Here is a 26,028-nt window from a genome sequence, read left to right on the forward strand (position 1 = left end):
CAGAGAAGAAAATGTATCTTAAATAAGATTTATCTGGTTCGCTACAGGAACCAGTAGTCGCTCTTGTAAACATGGTAATGAAAGCTTCCAAACATAATAACTATAGCCGGACATAATTTTTCGCGGACTTCGCAATTCTCTGACAAATCATCCCTCAAGTACTTATTTCTGTCTTTCAAGACAAAATAACTCAAAAGAGTAAATTCCTACCTGAGAAGTTCGTAGCATCGTACCTATTTAAGAAATTCCCCGTCCTTTATTACGCAAAGTTTCATTAACGTATTTTTCTTAACTAAATAACCATTCTGTGAGTTTTCTGTTATCTCTTTCGAGATATTTTGAAAGGTCTCTCCCTTCAGGTTTCTGTCCAAAATGATCCGTGCTCTATCATGTATTCCCCGCGTGCTACATTCTCCGCCCGTCTCATACTTCTCTATTTTCGGGCCCCAACTTCACATGTGCTACAACTTAATTTAAAACAGTAAACAGAAATGTATAATTAAGTTTCATAATATTTATTAGCTGCAGACTCTGCTGGCTTTACATTAAAGGCAACTGCAACTTACGCTTTTACGATGTATTTTGTTGTTTCCTCGGATATAAGAGCCACATGACTCAGGTTCCTGGCGGAGGGAGACGTGAAGTGTGACGCCGCCATGAACCAAGCGGGGGTGCCCGGATCCTGCACCACTCCTGGAAACAGAGATGTCACGACAACGAAGTAGAACAAGCCAGATCGCTTTGTAGTGACGTCACTAATGAAGTGGCACAACCCAGAGCGTTCTGTAGTGACGTCACGACAGCGAAGTGGAACAAAGCAGATAGCTCCATAGCGGTCCATGTTAATCAGATGTGCATTTCAAACTGAAAGTTTCGATCCAGTGACAGATAAATCACGGTTAACGGAAGATACATTTCCAGCTGAGCTTATTTGTGGATAAAGTATCTAAAGTCATACCTCGAATATAATGCTTCTCCAAAGATCGTTGAGATGGAGGTGAAAGACCACTCCGAGCCATGAAGATGGCTCACATCTTAAATAAGCATTTTCAGACGTTATGGTTACTAGTCTAATTAAATTCGTAGACAATTATTCGTACTGTAGGGAAAAATGGGACCGGTGTATTATAATTTATTTCTATCTATCTTTGTTACATACTTTCTGTATTGATTGTTTTGTATCTTCCTTTGTTGGTATCTTTTTCGTTTACTTCCTATTTTCCTATCGTCTTCCGTTCTTCATTATATTCTTCTTTAATTTTTTGCTTCTTAGTTTCCTTCCTTCGTCTTTCTCCCTATCTTACACATCTTATATTCTTTTCTTTAGATAATGCAAAACCAAACACTGCTTACCCTTGTTATAGATGGCGGGTTCAAAGTTGTCGAAGCGTTCGGACATGGTGGTCTCTGCCTGTGATATGAAAGTTGTCATCTCCTCCGGCTGCATGTGGGGCATTTTGACGCGTGGCATTGTGGGAAGGGGGTCGATTTCCACTGGGGGATGCAGGTGTTGAGTGTAACACATGACAGCAACGCCCAACAGCACCACGAAGTACAGACAAACAATAGATCTGGAAAAGACAAGGAAAATGTGTTCGTTGAGGATAAACCTCATAACTGCAGGCATGAAAAAACAGGAGCTTAGCGAAACATCTAGACCTACGTTGGAATGCATAAGAGTGGATGGAGTGTGCATATAGCAATATACTTCGGAGTTCATATAGTTTACCTTATATTACAGTCAAGTTTACGTATGTTAGGCTGAATAAACACGTGTCTAGAAGAGGAGATATTTTCTGGAAAACCAAACTAGATATGCAGATAAATAAAACAATAATAATAAGTACAGTAAATTGTCCTACAATGCGGGTTTGTATAAAAATAAATGCGAACAATTAGTGTTTGACGAACGTGGAAAAATCTATTATAAGCGGTCTGCGAAACACGCTGTAATAGCACACGAAAAATACCACGGTTTAACTTTTGGGTATGCTTTTGTATAACCAACAGATGGAGTTTATAATTTCTCACGCCACAGCACGGGTTTCGGTGTCAACTTCAACTTCCTGGGACTAAATATCCACCACAAAAGATCTTTAGATCACGGTCATGAAACAATGAGGGTTGCCCTCTTATGACTGGTCTAAATACTAAATGATTTATTTGGATTTTTTTAAACCAAACTGACTTCTAGAAAGGTTATTCACAATGCAGCTGATATTCAAAATTTCTGACGCAAGTTATCGAAAATATAAACGTGGAAACGTTCAAAAATTTACTATTTGACATGTATAAAAATTAGAAACTATTTATTGTGTAAGGGATCATTCATTAAAGGAAGAAGCTAAACAAACTGTCATCAGAAATTTCTGGTAGAGATATGTACAGGAATTCGTCACAGAACATAATTACGTTTCGTCAGCCACTGATAGCTGAGCTGTGATTTCAGCAGCGATCACCAGCTACAATGTTAACTAATAGTAGGTGAGTCAGCCGTTTACCTCTTCGTAAATAAACACCCACATAATCCAGGAAACGGAGTCCGGGTGTGTGACCCTTTCGCTTGAACCAGGACAATTGCTTGACCGGAATTTCATTACAACGGGATGGACCAGTTCGTTGCAGTCACTAACCGCAGTGCAGCGTGACATCATCATCACGTAATTCTTTATAATTATAGGAGAGGTAGGCGCACCGCAGAATTCACTCTATCTTTTGTTTTTCCACAGTTCTGACTGCAGAATTCACCGTCTGTCAGGTACAGAACCTTCCAGAACCTGGGCCCACATTCACATTTTACTATCAACTAGAGGGCTACCGGATTACAAATGGCGACAATTTATCAGACTTAAGAAAACCTGTCAAAAATACTACTTACTTATTGACTATCATGAACAGATTCGCGTATTACTAAATTTTCTTTATTAAATTTGTTTATTTGTTACTCTTAGCCTTTCTAGCTTAAAATTAAATACTCAATGTGGTAATTTTTATTTTTTATTGCTTAAGCAGTAATCTATTTAAAAAATGTACACGACTTGCTAAAATATCGGTGGGCCACTGGTTGAGGACCACTCATCTACAGACAAACGGACACTGACAGTAGATAATGACGGTGACAGCGTCAAATTATACGTTGTATGATCAGTGAGTAACGAGACGAAAACAATGTAGAAAGAATCGGTCTAGATACCTGAAAACCCACGAAGAATCTCAGCCAGGACAGCCGTCTCGGCTCCGAGACTTAAACCGGAACCTCAAGACAATAAAGCAGAATTGCTAACCACTTAATCACGACGTTCGGTATCCACCAACAAAATAAACCTTTCTCTTCCAAGTAGCCTCGTCCTTCGAGGTTTTCTAAGCAAAATGTAGTACGCCTTTCCCATTTCTACTATTCGTTCTGCATGTTCAGCTCATCCAGTACTTGAATTCGACACAAGGGTTGTCATTGTACAGCATGGACTCAATGTTAACTCACATCCACCGCGAACGGCCGTGAAGAATGTACGTAAGAACAGTTCACATGATATCTGTGATGGAAAAAGTGGTACTGGGGCACGTCTTTCTCATGGTATTTCAGTTTTCGTTTACCAGTAACCATTCCACCAAAGTCCCACACTCACGTATTATATCGCTTTGATCTTCAGTGCCAACAGCCTGTCTCCCATAACACTTCTTAATAGGACACTTTAACGTCGTAGATCAGCCTAGGCGTAAGAGCTGCGGCTGCGCAGTAGGTCTCACGGTTATTCGCCGTCCCGCGCCCCGGTTAGTGCATGTGAGGTTTTGTGTAAACAAAATGGTAGTTGGACAAGTTTTTCTCCGAGTCCTTTGGTTTTCCACTGCTGCTCCATATCCACTTATGCACTATATGAAACTTTGGGAGATGTAATTAATCCGATTTGTATTCGGGGGTACCGGGTTTAAAACTCGATCCTGCGATCATAAGATTATTCGTCAACTTCGTCTGTCCCTGAATGTATAAGCTAATAAAGTACGTAGAAATAGGCCACGATATCTCCTTTCTTAAGTATTTTTTTAGTTAATCATTTTTCATGGTCTTCTAACCTATATTCGAATCTAAATATACTCAGCAGTTGTTACAGCTTTCTTTACTTTCTATCCAGAGAAATGCTTTTAAAGAAAAGACAAAATTACGTAAAAGTAAAGTATCTGCTTTCAACAGTACTTAAAATGAACTTGGCGTTTGAGTGGTTAGTATCTTGCTTCGTATTGGTGAGCGGAGTCACGAGGTCAAATCTGTTATTTGGAGACGCGCTGTCTTGACGGAGGCTTCTCGTGTCTCCAGGCTCCAGATAAGTGCTTCGACATCACATTTAATCAGGCCACGACTCCTTTCTTTCACATTTCCACACTTAATGTTTCACAAACATCAAACCTTAGCTTTTCGAAACTACTTATAACCTACGCTCTTAATAAACGTCGTGTTCACAACAGCCCAACAGAGAACATTACTCTCAGCCAGACAAATCTAAGATTACTGTCCTTTGGCTTGTTGCACCGTGTAGTCTGGTAGAAGTTTACCGACATTTTATAAGTCCTTGTGATAATCCTTGATTATTAATTCAACAGGCAGATCTGAAACGTTGGTGAAATACCAGACTACACGGAGCTATAACCCAAAAGGCAGCCATCTCTTTAATCACCGCCGTGAGAACCTAAAATCTCATCTCGATAAATTAAGTCTATACCCAAACACCCTACATCCTTAAGAGCCCTCATTGGTCTCCAAAGACTTGCTCCGTTCAGATTTTCTGAGGAGATTTATGTATTTACCTTAAACTTCTTGCATGTGTGCTGCATTCGCCATTTTCCTTGAAGTTGTCACACAAATATATACAATTTTTGTGAAGAGTACATTTATAAAGCTCCTCATTATGCAATAATCTCCACCCTGCTGTCACGTTGTGTTTAAATATATGTATGTGTCGTCCTTTTCGGAACGTTATCATTCCAACATGCTTGGTTAATTCACCGTTAACTTCAAAGAGGCTGCAATTCCGCTATTATTAATGAAAGTGTGAGAAAGTGTTGTGCTTTGTCACTGTCTGCATAAGCCGTAGCGTGATGGATGACACTTTTCTCGGAATTTCACCGAGATCCTGTTTCGCAACAACTGCTATGCGATCAGAATTGTATGAAGACTTTCGCTATCATTTGTTATAAGTTCTAATTACATTTATCATATTTAGAGACTGAGATTTATGAAGCTCTCATACATAAAATGCAAGAAGAGAATGTGTTACATAATTTTTAGATGATAATATAACACTACTATTCTGTAGACACTCGTAAAAATTTAACGCAAATCTGTTTCTTTTCAACTTGTACTCCAACCATAATTTTGTACCTATTTTCATAATCTCAAATGCGAGCTACATGACTCACCCATACAAACCTGTAACGATGCTAGGCAACTATACGTTTTCGTAAACACAGTGATTTGGAATTTACAAGATTTGGCACCATGGATACAAAAAACCATAAAATTTGAACGTCAAATTCTTTAGATTTTAGAACTAAAATGAATTGATAGTAGAATATTTCGCTGTATATTTCTTTCAGCACCGTACATTAATTGCCATATGTAATTCAAGAGGTTAAAATATTCTGTCATTATTTACGTTATCTGAGAAGTTTATTTGACATTAGTACGTACAACAGTTCAGTACCAGATGATTACAATACATTATGTAAGATATAATATAATTTATTTCGTTACAGTGCTAAACGTGAGCTTTAGTTAGTTATGCGATAATTATATTACTATAAGAATTAGGCCAAGTGCTGTGCCATTATACTCGTTAGCATAGAAAGTGTCAAGACAACGTTCAACAGAAGCTTCACACGGGTATCATCAAGTATTCGCTATTCTGTTAACAAAGAGTTACAGTGCAGAACGTAGTCAGTCCTGTGTAGGCGAGGAACTAGGTCAGTCAAACACAACTCCGAGCATTGCGGAATCAATGCCACCATTATTATTCTAATGGCAAAAGTTAACAGTAACTTCAGTAGTTAATAAACAAACGCAGACAAAATTATTTGTACTTTTGATGTCTTGTCACCAGAATACAATATGAAGTAACAAAATGTTTCCAAAATGGTTACGATAGCAAAAAATCAAATTTACGACCTCTTGACATATAAATTTCGTGACACTTGCTAACATTTGGTTCATAATCTTTTAGTTTCACATCTCGTGTCTAAAAACGTGAAATATACAAAACTATAATTATACACGTTTTTCGTACGGCTGTGGAACTCGGGCTCCTGCCTTAAAACGGTACAACCTAAAGACGTAATGAGAGAAAATTTGAACGCGGACTGTTAAGAATCAAATTTGTAACACAAGAGCGAAGAGGTAATAGGGGGACGGACAAAACTGCATTGATGAAAAGATTCATACATTTTTACCTACAAGAACAGTTGTGTTCCGTATCTCAAGAACAACAAATCACAAAATTAAGTATACATTTAACAAACAAACGTCCTGAAAATTTCTTTAATGCCCGACCTATTACACTAACCGACTCATTGACTTATAGCTAACTATTTACCTGTCTACTGAACTAACTATCCAATAAACTAATTGAGACCTTTGTGAATCAGAGTCTTTGAGAAGTCAACAGTCACTCCGAACTGTTCATTACCATGTCCACAAAAGCAGGCTACCGATCCTGTCAAAGATGAATCTAGCCAACATTTCCACTCTTTAACAATTGTCCATGGTTTGCGCTCATCTGGTTTCTTTTGATTTGTTAATATTATTTATGAGTCTACGTCACAGTTACTTCAGATGCATTTTAATATATCATCTTCCATCTACGCCTAGGTCTTGCAAGTTGTCTCTCTTCCCAATTAAATTCTTGTCCCAAGTTATCTCTCCCATGCACCTTAAAGATGAGAGCGGAGCTAGGCCATGACTAAACATGTACACCCATCAATATTACGAGCAAGGTGATTACAATGCTTTATTTATGGGTAGACCTAATTCACAATATATTTCCCTTTGATGTATTACAATATAATTAAAACTTGTTACCACTTTTGGGTATGAATTAAAACGCATATTTATGGCTGTAAAACACAAGAATCATTTGTTACCTATATTCACAGGACTTTATTTTGAAGTACATATGATTTAAAAAATACATGGATTTCATATAAAGGGATTACGCTTCTTAAATGGTACACATTTTTATCAGCCTTTAGTTGCATAACAGAACTTGCGTGATATGTTTGCATGTTTTGACTGTAATTGAACTGTAGACAGGTTCTTTAAATTTTGGTTTACTTTCTCTCAAATTAACCACTCTGCCTCGTTAGATTTCATAACTAGCGGACGAGCTGGAACTACGAAATATTGAGTTTCGTAGCTTAATAAAATATCGATCATTTTTAGATTCTGTGTATCGATCTTGGCAGGTGCCTTCGATTAAGATTTCTAGAGAAGTTCCTTACATTGTTCTGGAACACGAAACATCAATGCCGGATTTAATTGTTAGCTACCTCGTGGTGCCTCACATTATAAGGGGCCTCAAAATAGATAATTTGTAGCTTTATTTAAATTACAGTATACCAAAGTTATTAATTGTTAAAAATTTACTTAAATAACTTAAATTTATAGATATGGGCTAACAACTTGGGTGAATTGAGTAAAAATATGCTATTTCACAATAGAACGAAATCTTGAAAAACAAACAGAAGGTTCACGTAACTCACACTATGGACTAAACTGCACGATCTGAGGTAAATGTTTTCAATATGGCATGACCAAGACTTCAGCCGCGACCGTTAGGAGCCGCTCGTGAATATATTTCACTCGCCAAGGAGTTCACCGATGGAAATATCATTTTTATTCATTACTAGATTAATAATTAGTTTTTAATCCATCTTTGTCAGGGAACATTAAATTCAAAACATGAACGTTTATATTGTCCTGTCTATTTAAATATTTTGACAACTGTTATAAGGCGTCTGAAGCATAAAACATAACATGGCTTCGGCCCCCCAAAAAAGTGAGAACCAACCAGCAACGAGAAAAAATTGCCAAGCGGGTAGTAAGCACGTGTGTAATAGCAGCAGTAACTGCAGTAAAAACATTTTCTCGGTTTAATTCTGGATTATTTAACGACACTATATCTAATAAATAGTTTAAAGGAAAATAGGATGAAAGGATAAGAATGTACAGAGGCATGATGACTGGGAAAAATGAAAAAGTTCCTGACTTGTTGCAATGTTATAATCTGGCACACAGGCCTGCCCGAAAATCAGAACTAGTTAAACCAGTAACTGGTAAAATTCAAACGGGGTACCTTTTAACACAAGCCAAACACTTGCAACATTGCCAACGTGTTCGGTCAGATTCGCGAATCGGTTAGGACTGATGACGAATCAGCCGCGGTCCATTTTAAAATATTATCCAGGTCACGTCTTCCCATTTCCGACGGAAATATCAGGTGTTTAAAAGCATTTGAATAATTTATGTCGCCAAATTTCTGTTTGCCAGGCTTGGAAGGTTATAACCCTCACAACATCGTCAAAGTAAAGTCATGTAACCGGATGTATGACGCATTGTTCCTTAGTCGTCCTGGTAACCGCTATCTCACCCAACACACCGCAGCACGCGGTGAAATGCGGAACTGTGAAGCCGAATTTCTGCTTCAAGGAGTTGTCAAACAAAACCCACTTCATGTGCACTGAACAAACATTGTTTCAGAAATAAGTACACAGATTCTGTGGAGCTGTTGAATGATTAATAGTAATAGAAAAATTTTACACGTACTAAATATTCGTCCTCAAAGGCTTCATTACAGACGGAGATAGCAGCTGACGAACGAGCCGGTTCACATTTGCGCAGTCTGACGTGAGTAACAGCGAAGCGCATATGGGAGTTCGTTAGAAATTGTCGCGTCGCGGCAAAAATGCTCAGTGAGAACCCGACTTAGAAATACAATATTGTCGGCACTAATTTTTTAATTTTGAGATCATGGTTGCGTAATCTTGAATACATTTATCATTCTGAGGGAAGAATACTGATTGTGGGCGGTTGGGAATATAGTGCTCACGAGAGAGGAAATAATAGGAGAATGCGAAAAATACATAATGAGGAGCTTAAATGTTTTCACAAGTCACCATATTTTAGAAAAGACATGGAATGCACGAAAACTTTAGTTGAAAATCCTGAATGGAAGAAATCACTTGCATACAGGAATAGGTAAATATTATTACAATTAATCTGACGGAAACAGGATAGAGGCATTTAGATTAGATTCAGTTGAATCAGTACATAGTCTAGTTGCAGATTCTTGGTAACGACAATTAATGTTCGAATTCCATGAAAGAAGGGCAATCTTTGTCAACCTCAGGGGTACGTTAGCTTCTAAGGAAGGACGTTAGTTGAAGATGGTTGTCTTCTGGGTTGTTGCGCCCTGATGATGGAGGCAGCAAGGATCTCTGAAACATCGGTAAACTTTTACCCGTCATGTTCTGACTCGCCGCCGTGAAAATCTCAAATCCTACAGAATGTTAGCTATCGACACAAAATGGAGACTCTATTCCAAAATGTAAAGGTTATTCGTTCTGCCTGATGATGTTTCTCTTACGTCAACATCTTAAACGAATTTCCTTGCGTGGACAGCAGTCATGTTCTAAATTGCGAGAAGATTAAGGTGAAAGGTTGCGCCATCAAGTGTGGGAAAGATTTTCGCTCTTGATCCTTTAACACCGCATTATGCCTCAACAGCATGGATATGGCACTTCCAACGCACCGCGGGCCTTCGCATCGAGCAGGAAATAAGACGGGTTTTCAGACTTCCTGTCTACAACATGAGTAACTAAAATAATTGAAAGCATTAGCAGGTAAAATACAAACAGACCTAAAATGAAGTTGATGTAAAATAAATTGACACCACAAACACCTCATATCCAGATCATCTTCATAACATTTGAACATTACATTGGCTGATTCTTAAGTTGTTTAATGACGCTTTACCATAGAAATTAGAGCGCTTATTAGCGCCATCTGAGATGAGAAGAAGATTATAGTAGCAGTCTCCAAACTGTAAGCTTCAAGATCACATCAAAATCATGTAACATTGCAACAAGAACAAAGAAGTCCAGTCGAGTGAAGACAGCTCAGAATTAGCAGCGTAGCAAAGATAGAAACGCTGTACTGGTAACTTGGAGTCGCGCAGTAAGAGACCTAAATGACGTTGGGACAGCTTTATCTTCCTTCCTTCCTTCCGGATCTTCTTATTTCTCCTTTTTTCATCCTCCGTTATTCCTCTTTTCTCCTTCTGTCTTCTATCTTGCATTTTCCTTATCTTGTTTCCCCCGTCTTTTATTCTCTTCTGAATTCCTTTCAAAAGTCCATACGTCTCCTTCCCGCTTTCCTGTTTTCTTTCTCCTCCATCCCACATTTAATGATGAATTTCTTTACTCTGTCTTCTCTCCTCACTCTCTTTTCTTCTTTGTTTTGCATTCCTTGTTCCCGATCAATTACCATTTCCTTATTATAGCCAAGTACTGAGAGAACGTTAAAACAGCCTATAGACAATACTAACAGAACTACAACGAGTATTCAGTCTAAATCAGTGGTATTCATCCTGGGGTACGCGTACCCCCGGGGGTACGCGAAGACATCTTAGGGGGTAAGTGAAATTTAAAAAATATATATATTATTTTATGATAAACACTGAATAATCTGTAATGTAATTTATTTAATTTATTTTAGAGGTAGATTACATACTTTATATAACTTAAATTATACACCAAAAACTTTGGGGGTACAAAGTTGAAGAGAAATTACATCTGGGGGTACGCGAACAAAAAAGTTGAATACCACTGGTCTAAATGACTGCTGACTAGCTTTTCGTCTGCTTTTATCTGAGTGGTCAGTGAAGGAAACGTATCCTGCTACCTCCTAAAAGTTAAATTTGTCATTATTGAAAAGCTGTAATTTAACATTCATGACGCTCTAAGAAAACCATATTCATAGTCCCCAAAACGAGTCCCTGTTCAAGCACACACAATGACATACACAGTATCAATTTGCCTGTGATATCCAAATCAACTGTCAATTACAGTGACATTTACTGACGCAATGACAGGTAGTAATTTTACTATCTCGCCTCTAACCTTCTGATTGAGTCCACGTCTCTTTGTTTGCGATCTACAACTTTGCCTATAATTTACTCAGAACAGGAGGTATCTAATAACTAATTCCTCTATCTTCATACGTAGTAGGATTACAGCCTTCTGGAATATTGCTCACGTAGTCTTAGATATAGACCGATGTTTCAGGTGCCTAAAACAGCAATTATCATTGCGATGAATAACACCGTCCTGATGAAAGAGGCAGTAAGTACCTCGGAAACATTGGTTTACTTCCACGGCTATCTTCATGCTCGCTGCCGTGAGAAACTGAAATCTCTCATAGTTATTAAATCGTGACTTTATCCACACTCGATTTCTCTCGTACGTAGATAACAAAAATCATACTCTACTACAGTGGTATTCAACCTTTTTTGTTCGCGTACCCCCAGATGTAATTTCTCTTCAACTTTGTACCCCCAAAGTTGTTAGTGTATAATTCAAATTATACACAGTATATAATCTACATCTAAAATAAATTAAATAAATTACATTACTGATTATTTGGTATTTATCATAAAATAATATATATATTTAAATTTCACGTACCCACAAAGATGTCTTCGCGTACCCCCGGGGGTACGCGTACCTCAGGTTGAATATCACTGCTCTAGTAGATGTACATTATGACAGCAGACAAAATCGAGTTTTCTGTAGCAGAAATTCATCGTCCACTATAAATATTCAGACTTTTCATCCCGAAGACAAGTCAGACACTATTCAAGCTACTGTTCAATTAATTTGTGTTGCCCTCTGAGGGCAATGGACGTAGGGTAATAGCGGCTAAGAACAGTGAGTTACTCAGTCGTTCGGGGAAAATAAGCCAATGACACGAAGCTACATATCTGCTAGAACACGACTGTTATGAGATCGTACGGATGTAATACCACGTTTAGAAACTACACATTAACTGGTTTCTAGTAATTTTACATGATTCTAAAATGTGGCCAAGTTTGTTTTATTATTACGAACGAATGTTTTTGATCGCTAGTATCACTGTACTGAATAGTCTACACTCTTGCAAGCAGCCATCAGCAGAACCACACACAGTGGCTGTGACATTAAACTTAATGGAGTTTTATGCACAGTCGCAACACGACCACCACAAAATAACAGGACAGTAGCTTCCTCGGTACCAATTACGCATGATCCAAAAATACCAGAAATAAATAACAAACAATGGGGTTTAATATAGTATAATAATATAAAACAGGAAGTAAGTACTTTAAGATTTCCATCTATGTGACCATGTCCTAGCGGATTCACTTTCCCATCTTGCAGCAACGCTAGAAAACAGAGTCATCTCGACTAATGTTGCATAATAGCAGCTCAAATGTCCTTCACGCCAGACGAAGGAAACTTCTTCATCTTATCAGCTGACCAGTTAAAATGTAATTTTGCAACTTCTGTTAGAACAATGCTAAGCCTAGACATAATTACGAAGACGGTACTGTGCAAATCGAAGCCTGTCACCATATGTCTCATGAAAAACCTACCTTGTCTTAATGCCAACATTATTAAATAAAATTTACATTCACGAATAAGTTATACTATCATATCGATGTTTTACGTGATAACTTAACAGATTATTACAAGAAGCAACACTGTCTTGCTGTTATTCAGTCGATGTTCCAGGAAAATTATTTTAGGAAATATGGTCTAGTACCACTGTTCAACACACATTCCGCCAAAACTGACCATTTAAATTAGACTTCGCCTGTTTTTGTGAGGTTCAAACATGACTTTGATTCCTATTTACAGAATCTATACTGTAAAATCAGTTGCCACATGTAACTAACAAATTTTATAGTTGAAAATTTTAAGAAATCATATTTCTTGTATATCAGAAGAATAAGATAACATGGCGACAAAGCTGAGTAAATATTATTGTTATTGTTTACGTTGTATAATTATGTATACATAAATTATGCTTATCAAATGACTGTAAAATTTTGAAATATACTTTAAATATACCAAACACGTACATAAACATATTATGTCCGTTGTCCTTTTAGTAAACTACTAAGTCTTTCAACTGTAGCTAACGCCTACAGAAAGGGAGGACGTCTCAGAGTCGTCAAAGTATGCCAATGGGTTAAGCATAATAAGCTTTGTTGTCATTGTTACGAAAATGTTAAAAATGACAAGCAACTTTCTTATTTTCTCAATATTTCATTTCTTGTTGTAAACTTGACACTCAGAAACTGCGATTAGGAACAGTCCTGAATGCTACCTGTGTATTATGCTGAAATATGTTGAGTAGGAATTCTTAATTTGAATGATATTTTAATTAGTTAACAATTATAGAAAGTAGGCAACCAGTCGGCACGTTTCACCTCTAACCTTCTTCACGTGGTGGCGTAAGAGACTACGCCCATGACAGCCGTGAAGACTTTCATCGTCTGATGACACGAAGAAACGGGAATTTAGTCTGATAATGTCCCAACACTGTGTTATTATACAAGCAGGCATACTGACTGAATAACGTCTCTCATATTTGAAAGGTTTCCGGTTAGATTTCCGACTAAAAAGACGACGGACGACGTTAAAATATGCCAACACTTTCTCCCATACGTATTCTGATTTATACGAGTATTTTGCTCAGCGCTACGTAATTTAAGAACTTCATGAACTGTGGTAAAATAAATTAATATCAAAGAACAAACAGGCAGAGATGTTTTCTTGCGTGTTCCTTGTGTGAAATATCTTTGTCTGTCCGTAACTTGCATCACCGATTATATTGAACTAATTTGTATAGAAATTAATATTCCTGGTCTACAAAAATTGTTGAGTCTGGTTCGAATTGGGCTAATATAACATTTGTTTTATTTTACATGAAGCTACGACAAACCTTTATTAACTTTCTTTATCACATGAAAGAATTTTACATTATATATATATATATATATATATATATATATATATATAACAGGCTACATCTCTTTAAGATCTATAACATTTATTTGATGAAGTTTTTTCGGTGTGATAAATATTTAGCAAAATACAATGAAGAAAGTCTGACTGTATTCTCTACGACATCTGTAGTGAGCTTTAACTTTGTAACTAGGAATTTGTATCTGCAATAGACATATTTGGAATAAATGTCTATCAAGAACAACGAAGTATCGACAGAGAAGATAGATAGATAGATAGATAGAGAGAGAGAGAGAAAATAGCCAATCCACAACCTCAGGCTCTAATACTGCAATATCAATTTAATTTTTTTTCCTCTTATCTGCGCCTTTGTCTTCCTAGTGCCGTCTTCTCTTCAGGCTAATGAATAAAATTTTGTGAGCATTTGTCATGTCACATTCGTGCAACATGTCCCGACCATATTATCCTCCTTGATTTGATCACCCAAAGAACAGGCCTGGATATAAATTATGACACTCGTTACACGAGTCGTTAAAACAGAAATGTGCTGGATTCAAAAGAGAGAGAAAATGTTCAGTGTCGGAATAACTTTGCTGTATCAACAACTATCCTTGTGGATGATGTAAACTTCCCGCGTAGCTGTTTCTGTGTCTGATTCCGAAGGCTGCGTCCATAGACACAGAATGCAAATCATTTGGAGCACTAGCTTGAGGTTTTAAAAACTACCCAACTATTTCTCAAGTAGATAAGGATTTGAAAAGAAAAGCTATATACTCTGTTTCACAAAAGGTCCTGGCTTGGGGTTTGAATTGGGTATTCCTGACCGCAAGCCTAGAATGTTACAGTTGCATACCACCTGAGAATCAAACGTACAAATTTCTGTCATTTTATTAAGATTGAAACAATGAAAATGTGTTATTCTTGCTTGTCTCTCACAGTCCGCCGCTAATTCAATGTCAGTAAATAATACTGTATTAAGAAGGCGAATGGGATGTACGGACAGAATCCCATAAACTAATATTTAACTTCTCGTTCCAGCCGTCTTTACTCCGGGTAACCCTTGGAAATGAACCTGGGTTGGCTTCAGAGATAATTTGGATGTTGCGATTAAAATTTATTGCCGGCCTCCCTACTGGAAATCGAACATTGCCGAAACGTCAGAAGCCTGTCTCTATCACGACTCAGTTCCTGCTTCTGGTACAGACCTACAACTTTATAAAAACTTAACAAGGCCGGAACAAGGAAATAACTGCAAGCGTACAACAATTAAATACCTTTTCTGCATCTAGCATACTTTCCACATCTTCATTAAAAGCATGTTGCAATGGGCATTTTTTCAGCATCTTTCTGTAATATTTTCCTTTTGTTGCTAGTGAAACTAATTTTTTATTGTGGTGATACTATGTCAAATGACCCAACATCGCCATTTAGGGCTTCACGAAAGTATTTGACGCCTTAGGCGGACCTTAAACCGTGATCCTCTCCTAATTACTTCCGAAAATAAATATTATGCTTTACTTTCAATAATGTAAGATTTAGTTTATATGATAAAGGAGAATAATATAATACTCAATTACAATATCACTGTTCTACACTTTACACAAAACACGTACTGAAAGAAACACAAGTTAAAATTTAGAACCTCTAAAGAAAGCGTATACAAACAAAAAATAAAGATAACAAAAGCAAAACGAACCTTTTAGCACAAGACCTGTCGTGCAACTGCCGATGTTGACTCTGACTAAACGTACCCATTGACGATGCATTATGTCAAGAAACGTATCGAATGCTCACATTGTCGACTTCACTGAACATCAACCGATTATACAACATACCAAGTATTCATGGCTGCATGTTACATGGCCGCTAAAGCGGAAAAGATTTTCATTCTGTTTTAGAAGTTTATTACATTCTATTTTACTCAGTTTTATTTTTTCGTTTTTTTTACAGCATCACTTACCACAGTATTGCTGCCATAAACTACCGGCTAGTTTGCGTGCTGTTTAAACCTAGTGTCGTCATTACTAAACTTAACGTGTACCATGCTAAATTGTTAACAACAGCTTAGGGTTTGTAAACACGACGCACTCAAATGAACAAAGTAATTTTGTTGTTGAATTTTTAATAAATGGCTTACTGTAAAAATGCATTTATAGAAAAAAATTCGAATGGCAGGGTCTCAACCAAATCTCTTAAACTCAAAGAGGCGTACAATTCTTAGCAATTTTTTGACAATATTTAAAATTTATGTTTTAAACTTGGAAGAAATAAATAAATTTTCATTTACACACAAAATAGCAAAATTATAATTTTTATGACTAATAGAATCCCGTGAGAACACAAATAGAAACCTAGGTTATGTAATACTTCTATGGCAGGAACTGGAGACTAAAATTATGTTTCCAGTGTAAGAAACAACGTGACTCACCTTTTATAGGCACACATATTTGTATCCTAAAACGTTTCACAACACATTCATCATAAAACTCGGCAGAAATGTAAATGTCACTCCCAAACACAGGCACAGGTACGCCCACCTTCCTAATCAGTTGCCGCTCATAGCACGCGATTGACGATCTCTTTTGTTTTGTTTTTTCCCCGAAACAAAACACAAACGGCCAGCGAGTGCAATTGAAGATGTAGGTGGCAGTGGACTGACTAGCCGCGTGACCTCTTTCACTGTTCCCACCGGCTGGATAAGATTCTGCGTTACATTATGCAGTCTTCTTCTTTAGTACTTTAAGATCTGCCCCCCTCTTCCACGACTATAACCAAGGTATGGATAGTCACGTGACATGATGCATCGGCCTCCTTTCCTCATGGTTCCTCATCCATTCTCTTTAGACGCTTAACCTCACGAAGCAAATATCAGCTGAGAAACCTGACCAGACATAATTTTATTTAGGTAACATGAAGTTCTAGTTAGAATGTATGGACGTCCAGTTCAAATTAATTACACCTACGCAATTTAACCATCCATTTTTGCTGATTATTTCAGAACGAGCAGCAATTGTCTCATAGACTAAATCTCAACATTTCGCGTCTACAAAGACATTGATTAAAATACATAAAACTCAATTGTTCCTTGCTTTGTGTGAAATTAAGTTCATAATTTGTTCTCTTTACCAAATACTATCAGACCAAGAATGGGCGAGAAACACAAAGAAAGTAACTACAACAAATTATTACGTTATGTGGATGTGGTTGTCGTACTGAAAATGTCGACGTTGGTATTCTGGGTAGCAACCCTGTATGGACTTGTAGCTGAATACCGCCTCCATCTTCAGGACTGTCCAGCCCTAAAGATTGAGGCAGTATGCTCCTACGAAACGTTGGTATTGGCCTACAAATCCACACAGCTTTATTGCCCAGAATACCAATATTGACAAACCATTACGCTATTATGACTACATTATGAACTTAACCTGCTAAGTTTTAGTCCGTACTTCTCGGTCCATCTACAGTTCTAGAAGCCATGGGGATGACAAAGGCTCCGATGTGTCAACACTTCAACAAATGGCAAAAAAGAATGTGTGACTAGCTGTCGCTTTGTGTCACGAATGTTTATTTATCTTTATAAAATTGTTAGCGATGGTCGGGGCAGAACCCAGGACTTATTAATACTAGGTTAGTATGTCAACTTCTAGACCACCGAAGCAACCGAGAAACAATGGTTATTTTGGCAAAAGTTGGCATGTCACGTGACTGATTCCCACTAGGAATTAGTTCATAAAATATGAAGCCTTGCACAATTTAATAGAACTCCTTCTACAGAGAATAGGCATACGGTAAGGTAAAAGTACATTATTCGCTATTTTTTTCAGAACACTGCCTAATCCTGAAGAGAAATCATTAACTTATTACAATAATGTCAGCCAAAGATTATATACCTCTAGCAACTGTCATGTCATTGTATTAGGTAAGGTGACAGCCTAAAAGAAGTAACTTGACTGCTGATTTGTTGTCACACCAGGGAAAGTTTTATAGTATTGGTTAATTTGAAGAAAGGTGTGGCCCTCACTGAACATCCATTATTATGAACAAGCCTGGCGTCATAAGGAGGTCAGTCAAATACCTGGCGTTTTTGTACAAGCAAACTAAGCAGACTGCACTGGCCCACTATATATAGAAATAACTGTGTCTCCGTTCAAAACTGGTACACTGCCCATTTATTTCGACTCCGAAACCTATTAATCGATTTAGATTAAATTTGTTGTGGGGCAGCCACTACTGTATAATTTGCTAGTGGAATTTATGTTAAGCCCATACCGTTCCACATAAACTCATATTTAACAAAAACCTCAATCTAAATGTATCAGAACGTTCGAAAGAAACATATTTCACACTTCATGCTAGAGAGTCCTTGAGAAACTAACAGTCGATCAGAGGTTTGTTACTTGTAACTGTCCATCCGTACTTACCACAACACTTTCATCTTATCCCTACTGCAGATTCGTTTCGACGTCTTAAGTAGTCTTCAATGCCAGTGGTACTACTTGTGTTACTGGGATGACCAAAGAATTTAGGGCGAGAGCGTATCGATAAATTTCATTGATTGTGATCAACATGGCAGTTCCTACCGAACCTGCAATGCTTGCGGAAGTAGTCAACCGACTTCAAACACTAGAAACTATGGCATTTTAAAAACTTTATAAGTATAAAGTATATTTGATATCAACTCTACGTCTTGAGGGACAATTTTGTTAAAAATATATTCACATGTACAGACCTACTTATTTTGAATTTATTTTTAATTTGATTCTACAATCCTGTGTGCAATAAACTTATTTCAAATATAAAGAATTTGTTTAAAAATAATTGTTGTTTATACAATCCGAGGACAAAAATACAGAATGATCGGAATTAAACCAGCTTGCCCTATTTGTCGCACCTCCTAAATATTTTCTTAGATCTTTACACGAAAACTGCAGTTTTTTATTGTCGTATTGTAACAATAAAATGAGTCGTGTGCAATGTTCTGTATCACGTTTCAATGCAAAGTTATATAAGGTACCTTTTTCATTCATAGGAACTGAAATTTGAAGGCACTTCCCATAAAATGCTAGATAAATATTTTGAATATATCTCGTAACGAAACATCACATCTCGGCCAGTTTTATTAAAAAAATAGAAATACCAGCCTTAAAATTATATTTTGCTCGCAAATGTCAAGGTCTGGATTTTTAAACTGCGACCTTCAGGACCATAAATAGTTGGAGCTAAGAGATGTGACACAGCAAACTGCTCAATGCCAGAAAAGCAAAAACCCGCATTTTTGTAACATTGTCTGTCTTAAGAGAACACTAAAAACCTGGACTGAAAGAGTTTGAGTATTTGAAACTTATAAATGAAATTAATTAACTAGCTTAATTAACCAGCTGCATTACGAGGGCTGGCCTTGTAATCCTGGGGTCTCGGGTTCGATTCCCGGCGGTGCCCGAATTTATAACTTGTGTTGGGCAAGGCCGTGGTCTAGGCAACACGGAGTTTCCTCCGTGGCATCCCAACAATTACTCCATTCACACACAGAAGAAGGCAATGGCAAACCACTTCTGGATCATCTGCCAAGAACGTATATGAACAGGTCCCAGTCCGAGAAAAGGATGGAAGGATCCTGTTCATATGGACCTGTCGTCAGACAGAACACTAAATAAATAAATAAATAAATATTACGAGGGCGCAACTTGAAAAAATGGCTGTTGCTCACCTGGTCAAGAAATTGGAGGCCCTGTATAGAATCCGAAGGTCCGTTACCGTGTACACAAAAGTCAGCCGTTCGACCCTATCCTGAACCACTTCTTTAAGATCGATGTAACATCTTACAAGTCTGGTTTAGGATATCTTCCCGTGTACCTCTTCAAAGTGGAATGTTCCCTTTAGGTTTTCCGTCTAAGTTGTTAATGCATTTTGTATCTCTCCTACGCGCGCTGCAATTGAGCAGCAATTTCATTGCTTCTTTCGAAGTAGTGTTCTTCATCTTTCAAGACCGCCTTTCCGACGACCAGGCAGCAGAGGGTTAAATATGATGACAATTTCATAACATTTTATGACAATTTATTAAAAATGCTTCTTACAGTTAGAATCAGGTTAACATAACTTATTGGGGTCATTGTATATTTTTCTGAAACAAAACCAGTAATAACTGAAATTCTTGAAACTGCTTCTCTCAACTTCTTTCCTTAATTATTCTTCAATGTCAGATTCATTTTATCTTATTGCGGTTCATCGATATGCAATCATCAGCTTTCAAACGGAGTTTAAAATGTTAAAATTCTTGATGCATTTTAAGAATAATTGAACATTTTCCAGCAATTAACAATATATCGGTAATATGAAGACCGAAATCGTAGCAAATAACAATAAATGATGTATGCCACAACTGGTTAGTTGCACTGCGCACGAGCCATGAGCGCAACTTTCTGTGCGCGCTGAACCACTTCTGGACAGCGCTTCTTACGCACAAGACGGCAGTCCTGGAAGAATCCTTCGTTCCTGGGAAAACCATGACTGTTGTCGCTGAAGGTCACTAGACCTACACATAACACAGAAGGGTATTAAGAATAAGTATGAAGCATAATTACTGTTGTATTCAAACAGGAAAGCGATCGAGTAGCGGACGAAGTTGATTACGTTGTTGCCGTATCTTTCGCTTTAAGTTGACCGTCTTAAACACCGGCACAACATGCGATTTGGCCAAAAATAATTCGAATAACAATTATTTCTGGAAGTCTATCACAAACGGTCGAAACAGTCATTACTCCAACATGTCCACTGTCCATATGAACAATTCCTGTCATCTCTTTTCTACTATCGACTTTGCACTCGCAGCGTGGCTCTAAAAACTGTTCATACTCGTACTATCGATAAATACTTCGACGAATTCTGCTTTTTCCTGTCTGTGGCGCCATTTTGTTTCTAGAGTACAGCAATAACAGTAATAATTAACTGACGCACTGCCACGTCAGAATTTTTCATATGAGATAATGTGTAGTGATATCGTGAACATGTAAAGTTATGTGTATAATTATGAAATACCCAGTATGTACATAAATACACAGTGTAGAATTAATAATGCAGCGTAACAACAAAAAGGAGTAGAAGACAGATGCGAGTTAATTTCGTAACACTTCTGGAATTTTTGAGTGGCCATATCCAATGATCCATGTTTACACAAACTTTTTCTTTCCTTTTGTGCACAGAAAAAGTCTCTAAAGTTGTGGCATGGACTCCATGAATACCATGTATATCCCTGCTATTGCTTGACTCTGTTAAAAAGAAGTTCATATTTACAGTAATTGAACATGAATAGGTCTACTGTGAACTAAGAAATGGAGTTAGCCTGTACACATTTCGTCTTACGTTCAGATCATTTTTGGGATAAAAACTTGTTGAAATGCACTTCTGTCAAAGTTCTGTTTGACTGATCCTGCAAGCGTCTGACATAATCTACATAGATACTTCTTATCGAAGTTCGAAAAAAGACGCACTTACCAAGACCCCAGATACGACCACCACGAAATTCTCCCTCATACTTCATGCCATCGGATCTCCAGAAGACACCATGTCCGTGGAACCATCCCTGCATAAACTCGCCCTCGTACCTATGACAAAGGGTACACTCAATGCCATCTTTCACAGAACCTGTCTTTTGTGACTGAAAAGGACTGAAGAGAAAAGTAAAAGCTATGAAAGTAGCTCTCGATGTCGGTGGCTAATAAACGCACACAAGAAACAGTCATATGGACGAGCAACACGAGAATTAAGTCAAGGACTGGCAGAATGTTCTGCAGAGAGTAGCGGCCATCGTTCAATTTTTGGCAGAACTAGTGGGAGCAGTTAGACTGTCCAGTGGTGTGATTAATATTTTTTGTCTATAACATGATAATAGTATTTTTTCAGTATAAAAGTCTACGTTCATATTCGTTGACCTGGGTAGCTAAAATGTCGAATTCTGTCAGTATGAAGAGACGCCGACCTTCCACTTGGTCTCTGGCTTCAAAACACCTTAATCCGTGCCTGCCCTACTTCCTGGAGTACGGAGTTGGTTGTGATAAATGAAAACGTATTCTATGTAATGAAATAGCTAAATATTGTGCCCAGTGGATAACTCTGTTATGAGCAGTGTTGAATGCATTGAATGTGTTAGCGAGTTAAGTAGGTAGGTAGCCGAAGGTATCCATATTTGGCCACAGAATGCCACATAGTCAAGTATGTAAATTGACAGCTAAAGGTGTCTAATACGTAGCCTTTGTCAGTAAGTCATTCAGTAGGTAGGCAATTGAAAGTGTTCAAGAATAGTCCCAGTCAGCCAGGATAGGTAAAGGTTATATAATTGGCCGTAGTCAGTCAGAAAGGCAGCTGAAGGTGCTCATACTTGGCCCCATCGCAAAAGCACATGACGCCGAGACCAGAGCAGAGCCCGTTCTGGAAGGAACCATCGTATCGCGTGCCGTCGGGCAGAGAGAGATGCCCCATTCCATGCTTCTGACCCCGCTGGTTCCAATCGCCCACATATCGCGTCCCGTCCTCGTAGCGGTAAGCACCAGTTTTCACCACGCCTTGCAGCACTGTAACAATACTAACATCTGCAACCTTGGCGGTCCAATGGACTACTTGAAAGAGACACCGGAACAATATCTCTTGAAAAGAATCAGTAGCAAGCATTCTCCGAATTTGACATACTCTTAATTCTTCATTAAATCAAATTTGATTTGTTACTATCATTCTCCAGTAGTCGTGTTTCAACCTGCCACATTGTCCTACATTCAAGCAACAAGATATGGTTATGTAGTTTTCTCTGCTATTACTTCCAAGTAAATCTTCTTACTAGCACCACATACGGTATATGTGCTCTTCACATTATACATCTTTTCCACCGATAAATTAATATAATAAGCATAGAATAGAAGCAGCAGATACTGTCACTAAAAATTAAATTGCAGATGTACGAGGGTCGCTCATTAAGTAATGCCCCACATTTTTTTTCTCAGCCAATAATGAAGATAGAAAAGTGCACTTTTACATGCTTGAGATTTGATGTTTCCCGCGTTCGTGTACGGAGTTTCAAATGATTCAAACCGATAGCGGAGCTGTAGTGAACTGTTAAAATGGCGTCTGTGAACGACTCTCGTTACAAGCAACGAGCTGTAATTGAATTCTTTTTTGCTGAAAAAGAAACTGTGGTGAACATTCATAAACGTTTGTGTGCTGTGTATGGAAGCTGTGCAGTCGATAGGAGCACCGTTGGTCGCTGGGCTAAGAGAGTTAAAGCTTCAGGAAGTGAAGAAACCGAGCTCCGTGATCTGCCGCGCTCTGGGCGTCCTGCCACAGCCACCACTCCAGACATGTTGAACCGCGCGGATGCCATTATTCGTGAGGATCGGCGCATCACAACTCGACAATTGGCCCAACAGCTTTCAGTCAGTAATGGAAGTGTAATTGCAATTATCCGGGCTCTTGCATATTCGAAGGTGTGCGCAAGATGGGTTCCACGAAGTCTCACAGCAGACCACAGGATTCAAAGGAAAACGATTTCTTCTGAATTGTTGGAGCGTTTTGATGCTGAGGGAGAGATCTTTCTGTCCCGGATCATTACAGGTGACGAAACCTGGATACACCACTTTGAGCCGGAGACAAAAAGGCAGTCGATGGAGTGGCATCATCCTCAATCACAGAGAAAGAAGAAATTCAAGACAACTCCCTCCGCCGGAAAAGTCATGATGACTGTCTTTTGGGACAGTGATGGGGTCATTCTTGTGGATGTGATGCCAAGAGGTGCGACCATCAATTCAGACGCGTACATTATGACCCTGGAAACCCTCAAGAAGCGTTTCCGACGAGTTCGGCCTCACAAGCATCCAGCAGAAATTTTGCTCCTGCATGACAATGCACGCCCTTACACAAGTCCGAGAACCCGGGAAGAAATCACCAAATTTGGTTGAACGGTGCTGCCCCATCCACCCTCCGACTCCATCTCTTTGGGCCACTTAAAGATGCTATCCGCGGAACAAGGTTTGAAGATGACGAGAGCGTTATTCAAGCAGTGAGGACATGGCTACGTGCACAGGACAAGAGCTGGTACCGGCAAGGCATGCATGCACTTGTTCCACGCTGGCGTAAAACCGTACAAGTTCATGGGGACTATGTGGAAAAATAGTATGTGTAAAGGAAACATTGATTTATATTGTCACTAAATTTGAGCCATCTTGAATAAATATGTTCTGAGGAAAAAAATGTGGGGCATTACTTAATGAGCGACCCTCGTAGTATAGTTTTACTATTGCTGCATGTTAGTTTGAAATGACGCCAATAAAAACAGCAAATAAATGCACTGGACATACCTAACAAATACGATATATACTAATTCCATAATATAAAGAACAGGTCTATCACAAGCATTTTTGCTTTATATTGGATATTTTTGGTTCCTCTACAAGAAATTTCCCTTCCACCTACTGCAAAAAAGAGTTTTTCTGTTGCTATGTTATTGAACATGAAAATATATTTTGTTGCCTATACGCATTTATTTTGTCTCCGCCTTGTGGTTTAGTTAAAAAGGAGCTCGAAAATTATAAACTGATTTACTCTGTGACCTGAATTATAGATTTAAAAAAATTATTTACTTCCTTAAAGAGACATGTAAAAATAAACATGTTAGTCTTCCATCTTGTTCTGATTTAAGGTTAGAAAGCACATACTTTTAGGTATTCCGAAATTGATGTTACAAATGTAATAATTTCCATGGCACAGATAATTTGGATTTAAGCCCACTGCAAAATTGTAAACAGCATAAGATAATTAGATGATTTTGGCTACAAGATAAGAGTTTTGAAATAAAGAAATCAGGACACCATTATAGCTTCTCCCTATGTGTGATTCTACAAAGGACAAGCAATGGGTTTACCTTTGTGTACTTACCAGTGTCCATTGTAGGGCAGCGTCTCTCAGAATGGCTACGATCATCTCACATATTTAGAGCTGAAGCCATACAACTTCCTTTATCCCATTACTGCACTCATTTGGCTTCCTTTCATAATTATTCTGCCCTGATACACTGAATGACAGGATAATATATTGAAAAGACTATGGAAGGAAGTGGTCCCAGCCCAATTTAAGGTACTATAACAGGTAAGATCTGAGTAAAGGGCTTATAATACCTTACATTGTTTGTAAAAGTCTCAAAAAAAATACTGCCTCAGTCTTCAGTGTACAAGTGACACTGCATCTTACATGAAATAAATGCCACTGCCAAATATTTATAAGGATGATCCAAATATTAATTTGTCGAATTTCAGTTAGGTTACGATCACTCTTCATTTGGCCCATTCAGAAACACGCTGAAATTCATGACTGTCATGAGCCTCATTTCTTGGTCTTATCGAATTGTTCCACCTTCAAAGTTTGTATTCAGGATAGGTATATTTATTTTAATGAGGTCTTCTGGTGTATACAGATAAACTCTTTATGTTAGTCTATGAATAACCTTGTAGTACGTAACAGATCTTTTACTCTGAACACATTACGAGTATCCTGTACAGCAAGACTGTTTATGACACAGCAATAATCTAAGCTATCAGTCAAGACCATTATTTAAAACAATCCAAAATGTAAGGTTCCTCTTCCACTAGAGTTGATGACCACCGTCGAAGACTTACCTGATGGATGTCTCTGTCGACTTTTATTAAGTTATCCGTAGACCAGTTGTTAAATTAAATAATTAAAATGTAACTCAATGTTAAAGAGTCTACATTCAGAGACATAACTTTTCAGCAAAACAGTAGTTTCCTGGCACAGAACTTACGTGTTCATGCCCCTATTCTCAGACGTCCTTGCAAATGAGCAAACTTAATCCACTTCATACCTTCATTAAATATTTCTGACATGATAATTCTAATATTAATCCTCTTCTACAAAACTATCACTTTAGACAAAGTTTTAAAACCAGTGACAAGAATTTTCTTGTTGATTACTCTTAAG

General features: G+C 37.9%; 2 protein-coding genes across 5 annotated transcripts in view; both read right to left on the minus strand.

Annotated features, from left to right (window-relative positions):
• The window catches only part of LOC110826925 (uncharacterized), a 34,511-nt gene extending 15,951 nt beyond the window's left edge, over nt 1-18,560 (minus strand). Inside the window, exons 1-3 of one of the 3 annotated variants that reach the window (XM_022058060.2) lie at nt 18,474-18,560; nt 1,354-1,571; nt 567-693 (exon numbers count right to left, since the gene is read on the minus strand). In XM_022058060.2, the coding sequence (XP_021913752.2) occupies nt 567-693; nt 1,354-1,525 (299 nt within the window). In that variant the 5' untranslated portion in view covers nt 1,526-1,571; nt 18,474-18,560. Of the gene's footprint in view, nt 1-566; nt 694-1,353; nt 1,572-15,748; nt 15,862-16,480; nt 16,798-18,473 lie in introns of those variants that run through there. The other 2 variants (XM_087349591.1, XM_087349590.1) reach the window with 2 other exon arrangements.
• Nucleotides 18,561-20,090: 1,530 nt separating this feature from the next.
• Nucleotides 20,091-25,948, minus strand: rtp (MORN repeat-containing protein retinophilin). 2 transcript variants are annotated; one of them, XM_022058038.2, is made up of 4 exons: nt 24,970-25,948; nt 22,427-22,619; nt 21,544-21,653; nt 20,091-20,584 (listed from the first exon to the last, which is right to left on the minus strand). In XM_022058038.2, the coding sequence occupies exons 1-4, from the start codon at nt 24,977-24,979 to the stop codon at nt 20,436-20,438; spliced, it is 462 nt and encodes a 153-aa protein (XP_021913730.1). In that variant the 5' UTR covers nt 24,980-25,948; the 3' UTR covers nt 20,091-20,435. The 2 variants fall into 2 exon arrangements, with proteins under 2 accessions (XP_021913730.1, XP_021913729.1); XM_022058037.2 differs by lacking the exon at nt 24,970-25,948 and having other exon boundaries at nt 22,427-23,003.
• Nucleotides 25,949-26,028: the final 80 nt, after the last annotated feature.

Source organism: Zootermopsis nevadensis, unplaced genomic scaffold, assembly GCF_977971745.1.
Source record: "Zootermopsis nevadensis isolate Lab colony 2312 unplaced genomic scaffold, Znev_1.0 Znev_ptg000016l, whole genome shotgun sequence".
NCBI classification, from domain to species: Eukaryota; Metazoa; Arthropoda; class Insecta; order Blattodea; family Termopsidae; genus Zootermopsis; species Zootermopsis nevadensis.

What these genes read in the sequence shown, in the direction of transcription:
- rtp (XM_022058037.2), bottom strand. Translation starts at nt 22,716, where the DNA reads ATGCTTGCTACTGATTCTTTTCAAGAGATATTGTTCCGGTGTCTCTTT. An exon ending in TGCTTTTGCGATGGGGCCAA is followed by an intron (nt 21,654 to 22,426) that starts GTATGAGCACCT and finishes CCTTTGTCATAG; the next exon opens with GTACGAGGGCGAGTTTATGC. An exon ending in TGGTCGTATCTGGGGTCTTG is followed by an intron (nt 20,585 to 21,543) that starts GTAAGTGCGTCT and finishes TGTTATGTGTAG; the next exon opens with GTCTAGTGACCTTCAGCGAC.